We start from the raw sequence: 13,491 nt of genomic DNA, 5'->3' as shown, positions 1-13,491 counted from the left end.
CCCAACTGACCAAAGGGATATTCCACACCATATGACGTTATGCTCAGCATATAAAGCTGGGGAAAGAAGAAGGAAGGGGGGGATGATGATTGGAGTTACGGTGTTTGTCTTCCCAAGTAACCGTTATGCATGACGGAGCCCTGCTTTCCTGGAGATGGCTGAACACCTGCCTGCCGATGGGAAGTAATGAATGACTTTCTTGTTTTGCTTTGCTTGTGTGTGCGGCTTTTGCTCTACCTATTAAACTGCCTATCCCAACCCACGAGTTTTCTCACTTTCACCCTTCTGACTCTCTCCCCCATCCAACCGGGGTGGAGTGAGTGAGCAGCTGTGTGGTGCTTGGTTGCCCACTGGGGTTAAAGCATGACAGGATTCAAGTTCAAATGTAAGACCTGACTTCAAATCTTATGCTAACGTTGGTTAATTTAAAGATCTTACCATAACTTCACTGATTTTTGTACTTCATTAAGAAATTCCAAAACTGTTAAAATGACATACCTGCATACATCATCTGGATGTTCTAATGGTATCTTGAATAACTGGGACTTTTTTGTTTGTTTTTTGCCATGTTATTTATATGTTACTAAATACTAAACATCTTTCAAATTAAATTTTTCTGTATTAATTAATGTAAAAATTAAAAGATATCTACTTGGTTCTGAAGTAAGCAGAGAGGCCAAAATAAAATAAACATACCTGCATGTTCTGGGTATCTAGTAGTCTTTGTATTATTTTGTTTTGCTTGTGTTTTGTTTTAAGAAGAACATAATACTTATTTTTATTTAAAACCATTTTATTTATTATTTTTTCCTTCTTGGTGCTTGTTTTCATCTTACATTGGTGGTTTAGGTCTGCTTATGCCTTAGTGTAATGAACCCCTTTTTGGAAGTGCCTATGTCTGACAACTAATGACAGAAATCCTAACCTAATGCTCAGATGGCTAAAATTAGGTGAGATAAAACCCAGTCTGAATCGTAGTTGTTTCTTAGAAATATATCTTTCCATAATCCTTCTCATTTTAATAACTACATGGCAGAATATGGTAGAAAAACTTTTTTTTTTTAAATCAAACATGATTGGCATGATACCTCTTGTTCCTTTGATTTCTAAGAGGCAAGTTTAATTAAATTGAGTATTCTCAAAAACTAGACAATAATTTAATCCCTTTTATGGATATCTTATTACAGTTAGATGGTATGTGCTAAAAGACACTCACCCTGATCATCATCAGCTTTAAATATGTAGTTGGCTAAGCAATATATGCATCTGAAAATGTATATTTTAGGGAATACAGTAACAAAATCTATGAACAAACCAAAGTAAAAGCTACTGAATTTATAGGGTGAAATTGCTCTATAAAACTCTGGGAGGTTCTAGTATCCTATTTTTCCCTTTGTTGTTTCTTTGTTTAATGCAAAAATTCTCTTCACATGTAATTGCTGTGATTATAATTTTGCAGGAGATGTTACATACCACACAAGATTAGAGTCATTTAAAGCATAAACCTCATGTACAAAATGTAGTATGTAGATGGTGTATTAAATTAAGCTTCTGGGTGTAATGTTTATTATGTTTAGATCACAGCTCAAGTTATGAAGATACTGAGGAAGAAAACAGAATTTACAGAAGATGTAATTGATGAATATTTAACACTAAGATAGAATACAAATACACGTTGAGGCAACATTTGGTTTACAGTTTCAATCTCTTTTAATTATATGTGGTCATAAAAATATATGTTTTAAGGAACAGATTATGGAAACATCTCAGGTTGCCTAGTTTTTAACTTTTTAGAAATGGAACTGGTTTAGATACATATTTTCTAAGAGATGCTTAATATAAACTCATCTGATACTGTACTATCACAGACAGATAAACTTCAACGATATGAGGAACTACAAGTTTAGAAATAACAAATATGTTACATGATTACATACCTTAAGAACATCTCCTTGGGCTAAGTGAAATGTTCTGGCAGAAATATTGATTCCTTTCCCTGCTTGTACCTGAATGCTATAAATACATTCATGGTTGTTTTCATAGTTAAGAGGATAATTGGGGGACAATAAGATTCCTTCATTATTTGTCGTGGAGGCTCCACATTCAGCTGCAAGTAAAAGAAAATGTTAAGGTATATTTTAATAGATAACAAATATTTTTAGTAACGATGATAATGGGAATGTTAATGCAACCTAGTTCAAAAGTATTAACATTTATCGATATCTAAAATCTAGTTCTAAATATATGTTCATGACAGTGGTTGAAGGCTACAAGAATATTTCTAAATTGCCGCAATACTTTAATAAAAGTATGTTAAGTAATATGGAGAGTTATTATCATATTAATGGCACATTCCATAACTATTGTTTTAAAGGATATTTCTTAATTTTTTTTTTTTTGAGGAAATACATTTGTTTTTACTTCTCCAACACGGTAACTCATTAAGACTTGCAAATTAAATTAAAGTAAATGTAATCTAGAAGTTCATATGTGTATATATTTATATATACATGCACACGTAGAAATATACATACATGCAGATACACACATTTTCACACAGATTGATGAAAAGAAAGAATTTTTCTCTAATATTAATTTACCAAAATAAACAGCATAGTCAATGGTATAAATTACAGTGGAAAAAGAGTTATGCTATATCTACCAGCTAAACAATAGAAAAAAATTATTCCATTAATAAACAGCTAGAAAAATAGTAACTCCCAGGGGAGAAAAAAAAAAAATACAAGGAAAGACAAAGGAATGAAATGGGTTTAAGATTAAGATTTAAAAATAAAAATAAGTAAGTGTTTCCAAACAATACTGTTATTATTCCAAAAAAGAAATCTTATAATTAAGGGCTTTCAAAATTAAGTTTAAACACAAAAAAAACCCAAACATAAAAACTTGTGGCAATATTACATTAGGCATTAATAATTAACTTTCACTTACTATCATATTTTGGAGTACTTACATAATTTTAATGAAGACATTTTTAGCATTGAGGTACCAGATATTTTAAATTAATACTGACAAACTATTACAATTATTTCCTTCCCTTTTTATTTAGTCTTGATATATGGTCATTACAGTGCAAAGACAAAAGCATTTCCTCTCTTTTTAACAGATTTAGATTAATTTTAAATTTAATTGTTACACTAAGTTTTCTGGGTTTATGTTTATTTTCAGGATCACTTCAACATGCTTGCAATTTATTTTACCCAGTATCGTGAGAATGCTCCCCAGTTATTTTAACTTGGGAAATTAATTGGTTTATGATTTCACAGAATAAGAAAATGTATTGTGCAAAACTATGTTGTACTTCTAATGGTTTGAAAAGATATTTAAGCAATCTATGGTACCTGTTTTAAGAGCTATTATTGTTTATTAGCATTATTATAATTCCCTCACTACACTTGTTTGAGTGAAATCCAGGTTATTGAAATATATATTTTGTGTATGAAATTTATACATTAAATGACAAAACCCCATTGATTAACTATTCTTTCTGTACACAGCTAAAACAAATATTGTGCAGAAAGCCAAATCAGGCACAGATCAAAGCAGAACAAATTCTTGATGACTATGTTTAATTCAATAGTGATACAGAACAAGTACCCAAATAATTCAGGTGTCATCACTTTGTCTAGAACAGTTGGATACACATAAACTAGGCAGAAGTGGAAAACCACCTAGTCCACATGATCATGTCTATCCTTTTATTTTATTCTCAAATAAATGGGTATTTGCTACTCTGAAGATGCATAGGTCAGTTCGAATTACAACACATAGGAGTAAGATGACTGTAATTTCAAGTTTGTGGGATATCCTTTCCCATTCCAGAGATACAGAAAAGCCAAAAGGCACAAGGTATTTATGGTATTAGGTTGATCCAACAACTCTGTTTTTGTCAGAACTGTAATTCAAAGCAATTTTTTTTAAATCTGAACGCAGCAGTGAGCCCACTGTTAGGACATTTTTAACTAATATTTGAGAGCCATGCTATGTTTTCTGTTAAAAATAAGGAAATTGTTCATGTCATAATATTTGTCAATAGAATCATAGAATAGTTTGGGTTGGAAGGGGCCTCTAAAGGTCATCTAGTCCAACCCCCCTGCCGTGGGCAGGCACATCTTCGATTAGACTATATTGCTCAGAGCCTCCTACAACCTGACCTTGAATGTTTCCAGGGATGGGGCACCTACCACCTCTCTGGGCAACCTATGCCAGTGCTTCATCACCCTCAGCGTAAAAAAATTCTTCCTTATATCTAGTCTAAATCTACCTCCCTTTAGTTTAAAGTCATTCCCCCTTTGTCCTGTCACAACAGGCCCTGCTAAAAAGGTTGCCCCCATCTTTCTTATAAGACTCCTTTAAGTATTGAAAGGCTGCAATAAGGTCTCCCCAAAGCCTTCTCTCCAGGCTGAACAACCCCAACTCTCTCAGCCTTTCTTCATAGGAGAGGTGTTCTATCCCCCTGATCATTTTTGTGGCCCTCCTCTGGACCTGCTCCAACAGGTCCATGTCTTTCTTATGCTGAGGGCTCCAGAGCTGGACACAGTACTGCAGGTGGGGTCTCACCAGAGCAGAGTAGAGGGGAAGAATCACCTCCCTCGACCTGCTGGCCACACTTCTTTTGATGCAGCCCAGGATACGCTTGGCCTTCTGGGCTGTGAGAGCACATTGTCGGCTCATGTCCAGGTTGTCATCCACCAGTACCCCCAAGTCCTTCTCGGCAGAGCTGCTCTCAATCCCTTCATCCCCCAGCCTGTATTGTTACTGGGGGTTGCTGCGACCCAGGTGCAGGACCCTGCACTTGGCCCTGTTGAACCTCATGAGGTTCACATGGGCCCACTTCTTGAGATTGTCCAAGTCCCTCTGGATGGCATCCCATCCCTCAGGCTTGTCAACCGCACCACTCAACTTGGTGTCATCTGCAGACTTGCTGAGGGTGCACTCAATCTCACTGTCTAGGTCACTGCTGAAGATATTAAACAGTACGGGTCCCAATACGGACCCCTGCAGGACGCCACTTGTCACTGATCTCCATCTGGACCTTGAGGCATTGACCACTACTCTCTGGATGCGACCATCCAACCAGTTCCTCATCCACTGGACTGTCCACCCATCAAATCTGTATCTCTCCAATTTAGAGTGATTGAGTACAATTTGATTGTGCTTTTCTTAATATAGAGGGAGAATGTTGTGTTCCAAGTTGTGGATGCCCAATCATTGGAAGTGTTCAAGGTCAGGTTGGATGGAGCTTTGCGCAACCTGATCTAACAAAACATGTCCCTGCCCATGGCAGAGGGGTGGACTAGATGATCTTCAAAGGTCCCTTCCAACCCAAACCATTCTGTGATTCTATGTACAATCTCAACCCTTGTTAGCAGACAAGAAAGTGAGTTTAGTAACAATAGTCTTGAAAACCAAAGTATAAAAGAATTTTTCCCATAGCATTCAGTTATATCATTACAGTTCCACAGAAGCACGCACCACAGCCTACAACAGTAGCTCCTTTTGTACACTTCTCAGATGGATTCTCACAAAATCAAGTTAGTCCCTTGCTTCTCTACTTGCATCTTGTCAGTGCAAATTATGACTTTAAAAAAAGACAAACCACAAAGCACCAAACACACACACACAAACCAGCGGTATAATTCTGAATAAGTGCAGAATCAAACAGGGAAGATACGCAAAGATACTTTCCAAACTATACCATAATAATTCTATCTGCCAATCTCCACTTCTATGTTGCTTAAAATTACATGGAACTTCAGGCAACCTATGGTTGCCTTCCAGTCTTTGTTGTTAATACTATAGCATAAATCAAAAAAGACCATAATACTTCTATGTGCAATTAAGTGCTGAGTGAAAAAGTGTCAGGGAAAAAAAAGTTAACTAAGTTCTTAATTTTAAAATAAATACAAATATTAAACATATGTAATTTGTTTAAAGGGTTTGGAAAATAATTTTAACAGGCATTACATTGAGCGACAGAAAAAAAGAGGCTGAAGAGGCAAACCAGATAAAATTAAGGGAAAATGTATAAAGAAGGAAATACAGAAGAACGCAAAGAAGGGACAAAACACTATTTCAGAAGTAAAGGAAAAATCACAGAGGAACAGAAAGTCAGTGACCATCCTTTAAAAACATACTTAGAGCTGTTATCAGAAATTACAAACATTTCTGCACTGCCTTAATGTTTCGTTTTAGTAACATTCCCTGTTCCACAGAGATGAAATTCAGGTTGTTTTAGAGACAAGGTTGTTTTTTTTTTTTTAAATCCACTTATTTCAGCTGAAACTTAGAACCTACCCTACACACTTTGCTTGTAAAAAAAAAAGAAATAGGGAAAATATTCCAACATCCAGCTATGTTTCCACATAGGCTTAAATTCAGCCTTATATAAAGTACAAGGATGTAACACTAAGATTGAAGTAAATCACTGTTTCTGGACTTTAACAGAAATACAGAATCATTTCAGTATTAGAAAGGCAAATAAACAAAAGCTCAAAGAAAAATAATGAAAGGAAAACACTGATATAATAAGCTATTTATAAGAAATTACTGTTATGCTTTTGGTTATGAATGTGTGTTCATTGCACATTTCCATAATAAAACAGATGAGTTTAAACTACTGTTTATTAGTTTATTTAAATTCGGTAATCATGTAAAATGCCATTGCTATTCTAACCAAGGAATGAAATATATCTGTTTGGGTAATTTAACCATTTGAAAACAATTCTTCAATGAATGGCTTTTTCTTTTAAAATATGCTCTTTTAGGATAATTTTGCAAAGTTTCTCACAATTCAGCTGATGAAATGCTCACCGTAAATAATTATCAAACAAATAAATGTGACATGCTGCTACAGATTGAAATTCAGCCATTGTTTTCTTCAAGACAATCCCTTGGAATCAAAAGATAAGAGCTACGAATAGCAGTTCTATATTTTGAAAAGATGTTATCTCTTGGTTAGGAGACTAAGCGCATTGCAAAAGCTTGACTGGGCAAGTAAGTGGAAGCATTCTAAAAAGGATTTTATCTTTAACCAACAGTGGTAGTAGACTGCAAATCAACAGCTACTTCAGAAAGTGTATCTAAATTACAGTGCTTAAACAGTGCTGTTTCTCATAAAACTGTTAATTTTCAGAAGTTCTACCTCTTCAACTGATGGCAGATGTAAGCAAGAAAATAGACTCTTGTCAAAACAAGGCAACAAAACAGAGGATAACAAGACAATCCTGAAAGGATTAAGTTGTGACTGAAGCATTCTTTTCTTGAATAATCTCAGTTATGAGGTCATCAAAAGTTTTCCAGGTGGTTTTGGTATCCTGACAGACTTCAGTACAGGAAACCCTATGCTGATGAAGAAAATGAGAGGAACATTGTCTTCTTCAATCAGTAAGAACAGTGTTGTTTACTTTTTTTATACTGTTCCAAAAGATCAGATTTCCTTTCATAGAGCCAAAAATTAGTTACTGCAATTTCTTATTAAGTGTGTATCTGCAGTACATGGATCTACATCAGAGGTGACCTGAATACCAAAAGACTCATGTGGCTGTCTGTGTATTAAATTTACTTTCAATATATTTTGCACATACTTTTTTGGCTGTTATTTGACTGCATTGTTTATGTTGTCATAAAAGATACTACTGTCAGATTTGGGAAGGTCCTGTATTTAAGACCTACACATACTTTTACAGCAGGTTGATGTTTCTACTAAAATGGCCAAATAAGAAAGAAATCATTGTTAGAAACAATTTACATTATTACTATTATTTTTCATAATTAATAGCTCCAGCTGCCAAGCATGGGGAGGAGTCCCATATACTTTAAACAATACGCTCCTGTACCACAAACGACCAAAGGAGGATGGAGAAATGGCATGACAAATAAGCTTCTGCATTAGTATTAACAAGGTAAAATGTTTTAACAAATACATATTCTATATTAGGAGAATTTAAACAACCAATGTGCACAAGTTGCCTTTAAACTGACTATAAACTTCTTATAAAAAAACAAACAAGCAAGCAAATAAAAAACCCAAAACATGAAAACCCAAAACCAAAACAAAGCACAAAATAACCTGAGAACTGCTGGAACTTAGTGTAAATTTCCACGCAGTGAACAGGAACAGTTAGAACTTTATGTAAAATATTAGAATACATAAGAAATGTTAAGAAAGTGCTTATCACATTATAATGCCATTATAGTAACAGATGGTGAGCCCTCAATGGCTGTATTTTGCTTTGTTCAGGATATCCTATCCTTGAAGAAAATAACAGAAATACAATATATTAAAAAATGACAGGAGAAATATTTAAAGGAATAAATTTACTTCTGACAAACAAAAGAAAGATTAGGATTAATTGTTCTGAGAGGAATCAATGACACATTTACAAATGAATATTACAGTCCTTAAACTGAGCATTCATGCTGCCAAAATATTCCACATATGAAAAGAAAACTCAAAACTAGTAAAAGAACACCTTTTCAAACCCAAAATATTAAAAACAACCTTTGCCTTAAATTTTGTTTATGCACAGAAGTGAATAAAGCTATGCAGTAAGACTCTAATGGCAATATGGAGTAAGATGTGCAGAGGGTAGCTAATGGCTCTCCTGCTAACTAAGGGACCTTGCAATTACTGCAGATGTATCTGTGGTAGAACCTTCACTTAATTGGTTACATAACTGTGCTTCAGTTCAACACTGAATTTATTTGTTCTCTTATACAATATAACCTTTCAGACATTCTATTTTTCACTCCCCAAGTATTCCCTGAAAAGCACCTTAACTCAAGCTTGGCAAAGAAGCTATGTCGGTAAACAGGAAAAAACTATCAACTTAGCAAAACTCTTTACCAGCAAAGATCCATATACAATATTATCTGAAAAGTATGCAATAAAGAAGACATAAATGAATGGATTTGCCTGTAGATTTTTTATGTTTCTTTGTCTGCTTTTCATAATTGTAAGGAGTATAATTCCTTGGAAATCTGTATGACCAGAACATCAGAGACTCTGACCTTAGCTCTTTAGGACATACTGAGAAAAATGGATAGAAAATGTTATAAGGAAAAATATAAGTGGAAGTAGCATATAAGCACAAGAAAACAAGATTTTGAAGTCAGTGTCTTTCAGCTAAGGTTTAGCAGACTGGAAAGAAATTGTATGGCCCTGAGAAAGCCAAAGGAAAAGGCCTACACAGTTGGGAAGCTATGAAGAGACTAGATTATCTTCTTTACATAGACATAGAAACAATTAAGGGTTATAAATTCTGACATGACAGTTATAGTGAAAGGTAATGCAATTTGGCTATTGGGCAGCCTTATAAAGGAAGGAAGAAAAAAGAAAAGGAAAGAAAAGGAAAATGAAAGCGGACAGAGGAGAGAAAAAAAGACATGAGAAATCCTAGTATAAAAGAGACTACTTTCTACATTTCACTAGAAATAGAGGTAATTCCAAGAAAACAGTGTGTGTGCTGAATATGAACATTGCATTTGTTTATTATTTGAATAAAGCATGAAAAGAAAGCATGAAACTAAGAAATGACAGTATACTTACAGATCTTTAATCATCTTCATTCTATTATTGATTATCAGAAAAGTTTAATTTTATCTATTTCATTATTTTTCCCTTAAAGCAACATTAATTGCTCTTGTTTGTTCTTGCCTGTAACACAGTTACAGGGAAATTCAATCTGGCTTCTTGTAAGCTAACTATGGCATTGAAAATTATTAAGAGACATCTGAACTCTAAATGCATCAGAACCAGTTCAGAGGCACTACAACCCTATGGAAACAACTAAACTGCATATTCACAAACTTAAGATGATACCTGTGCTGTGTATCACAACCTGGAGACATGCTCCTAATACAGTGTTGAAAATGTTGATTACTTAGGACTATCCAGAGCTTAGATATATTGAAAAGGAACATTCATTAGATACCAAAAAAATAGACAACAAAAACCAAACCAAATAAAAACAAAATAGTGTCAGTATGGTAACAGCGTTTGTTAGTTAACTAAAACTACCATACACATGCTGGAAACACAAGTGATACAATTCACAAGTGATTACAGACATCTACCCCAAAATGAGCTGAATCATATAGTGGACTCTTTTAACTACATTAAGAAAACATATATTTATTATAGAGGCAACTTTAGGATATTAGGAATGATGTACGGATATACAAACAAGACATACATGAATTCGTGTGAACCTCTACCAACCATGTAATTAGTGAATGTGGATATTTGTAATTATCATGTTCATCAGGATTTACAAACAGTAATATTAATTCTGTAACAGTTTGTCAACTTTGAAGCTATTGGTCATTTAAAAGAACCAGTTAAATAAACAGAAATATGGAAAAAAATTCTGTATTTGTAGAAAAAACTTGTTATAAAAATTGTTCCAGCACAACATCAAGCCCTATGGAATTCAGATAATGCCATCATTTGAGCAGTTCAGCTTTAAAAATTCAGTAATAAATATTTGTTTGCTATTTCAATATTACTTTTTCATTTATTAATTCTTAATTCTAAAATTTCATTTATTAAGTCTTAATTTCAAATTCAGTTTTGAAAAAGAGTATCTTCATAAATTGAATAATAATAATATGATTTCATATATACCATTTATTTATCCAACTTCTGAGTAAGAAGAGAAAGACAGCTTCTGATTTACTGGTAAATTGTTTGGTTTAGCTTTTATTATGATTGGCTACTCTGTTTCAGGACTCAGTGCATTAGCCTTCTGTGTATCCAGAAAGGGATGCTTGATGAATGTTCTGGCAAGAATTCCGAATAATCTTGTTATCCACCTAAATCTACAATTGCTTTTTTAATTTCTTTATATCATTGACCAGAACTATTTCTACAATTTAATTAATGTTGAAGGGAAAATTAATTATTTCTAACATTTTACTTTTTTAAAGTATTATTTTCAGCCAAGTGGCCCTTTTTCTTGCATTAATGGAAAAGAAAATTGAATCTCTTGAGCTAGTTTACTTTTGCCATTTATTACAGGAAAATACTTCCATCATCTCTCTTTTTATATTAAACTATGTACAAGCTCATTATCTTTCTTCCTAGCCCTTCTCTGAACTCCTACCAGCTCTACAGTATATTTTATGGAGAGAGATTTGGAACTATTTCAGGTGAAACTACAAGTTTCTGCAAGCAGTCTCTGTCCCCAGTCTTCTATATGAATTACCATATAATTTTTTATTTCAGTGATACTTAAATCAATTTCTTAGGTTAATGCCATTAATTTAGAATTCCTGAGAAGTATAACTACAATAAGTCTTCTTCTCCCCCCCTCCATGTTATTTATCAACCTTACATTTATTTTATCATACAGTTTATCTGTTCATTCATCTAGCTTATCATGTCTCTCAGGTACTTCGAAGTTTTCTTCTGGTTGAAACTATTCTAACCAACTGCTATCATAGAATTCATTTCAGTCATGAATGTATTAAAGCAAGATAGAACTAATACAAAACTTGAAACATTAATTTAATTCTATGATCAACTTTTAGCATGCATGTTCTTCACTTTGCTAACAATCTTTTTCTTCTTAGATATTTTTTAACTGACAAATTCATAGAATCTCATATGTAATGTTCTTTTATTGAAAAAAAGTTAGTGAGTTCTTCTTTATCCATGAATTCTCTGCAATTTTCATGAAAAATCTAAATTATTATTTCTCTTTACAGGACCTAGAGCACTGGGTGAATGCTGACATGAAATTCTAACCAATAAAGACTGTTTTAACTGATGGGCTAACCCTTTGCTATGTCTGCAGAGGTAAAAAAGCAAGATGAGAAAAGTGATAATTTACCTAGAGTTTTGGCCAGTTAAAAATGTCCCAGCTATATACATGTGATGTTTTCCTAATATACAGATGAATATACAGAAGAGCACAATCTATTATTTCCTCAGTTTACAAAGGAAATAAAACCATACTGGGAATAAGTCAGAGAGTAATAATACAAACAGAGAATTTTCAAATGTTGACAGTATGGTTAGTAGTTTGAACCTTTAGCTGGCCATTATTATATGCATGGTAAAATTATGAAATAGATATAAAAGCTAGTTTTAGAAATATAGACAGTACTGTTTGTCTGTATTTGAAGGTATTACAGAGAGAATAATTATTAACTCTTAAATATTCTCGGTCTACTGGAAATCTAGTGTAGGTATGCATTTCCAAAAATCTTTGCACCATGTCAAGCAGATTCTGTTGCTGGTCTTGTTCTTTTGATTCAGTATGTGGCACCAGAAATATAGCAAAGACAGTAGAAGGCTATCCTGTGATGACTCATTGAGAATCTGAAATGGCTAGCATTAGAAACTAAAAAAAATAGTGTAAAATACTGTTAATGTATGAAATTCAGTCTCTTCCTGTTTAAGGAATTTTCACAAGATATTTATGATTACATTGATTTTTCAAGTTTTGAATTTAGTCAAGGTCAGGATTACTAGTAGTCCAACATACTGTAAAGTCCATTTGTAGCCAATGAATGACATATGAACACCACCAGAAAAATTCATTCTTATTGGTCCTAACCTCTGTGCTTCTTCGAGTCTTAAACATCAGGCATATGTGAACTGGGAACCAGTCATAGATAACACCAACTGTTCTGACACTCTGTTTATTCCCATACTCTTTCTGAAGGCTGAAAACACTATCTCCCATCAGATGACTAGAAGAATTGTGACCATCATGACGGATTTCTTATCATGTGAATGCAAGCACTTTTATCATATGCTAATCATAGAATCATAGAATCATAGAATCATTAAGGTTGGAAGAGACCTCCAAGATCATCGAGTCCAACCATCAACCCAACAACACCATGCCCACTAAACCATGTCCCTAAGCACCTCATCTACCCGTCTTTTAAATACTTCCAGGGATGGTGACTCAACCACTTCCCTGGGCAGTCTGGTCCAATGTTTAACTACTCTTTCAGTAAAGAAATTTTTCCTTACATCCAATCTAAACCTCCCCTGGCGCAACTTGAGGCCATTTCCTCTCGTCCTTTCGCCAGTTACTTGGGAGAAGAGACCGACACCCACCTCGCTACAACCTCCTTTCAGGTAGTTGTAGAGAGCAATGAGGTCCCCCCTCAGCCTCCTTTTCTCCAGGCTAAACAACCCCAGCTCCCCCAGCCGCTCCTCATAAGGCTTGTTCTCCAGACCCCTCACCAGCCTCGTTGCCCTTCTCTGGACACGTTCCAACATCTCAACATCCTTCTTGTAGTGAGGGGCCCAAAACTGAACACAGTATTCGAGGTGCGGCCGCACCAGTGCTGAGTACAGGGGCACTATCACTTCCCTGCTCCTGCTGGCCACACTATTTCTGATACAGGCCAGGATGCCGTTGGCCTTCTTAGCCGCCTGGGCACACTGCCGGCTCATGTTCAGCCGGCTGTCGACCAACACCCCCAGGTCCTTTTCCGCCAGGCAGCTTTCCA

General features: G+C 34.7%; 1 protein-coding gene across 2 annotated transcripts in view; it reads right to left on the bottom strand.

The window, feature by feature from the left end:
• Positions 1-13,491, bottom strand: part of CSMD3 (CUB and Sushi multiple domains 3) — an 803,119-nt gene that overhangs the window by 290,430 nt on the left and 499,198 nt on the right. For both annotated transcript variants that reach the window (XM_009321682.1, XM_009321683.1), the window contains one exon: positions 1,938-2,107. In XM_009321682.1, the coding sequence (XP_009319957.1) occupies positions 1,938-2,107 (170 nt within the window). The remainder of the gene's footprint in view (positions 1-1,937; positions 2,108-13,491) is intronic.

The sequence above is a fragment of the Pygoscelis adeliae genome, unplaced genomic scaffold (assembly GCF_000699105.1).
Source record: "Pygoscelis adeliae isolate BGI_AS28 unplaced genomic scaffold, ASM69910v1 Scaffold111, whole genome shotgun sequence".
Lineage (NCBI taxonomy): Eukaryota > Metazoa > Chordata > Aves > Sphenisciformes > Spheniscidae > Pygoscelis > Pygoscelis adeliae.
Note: the sequence above shows the minus strand (reverse complement) of the source record. Positions and strands in the feature narration are given on the sequence as shown.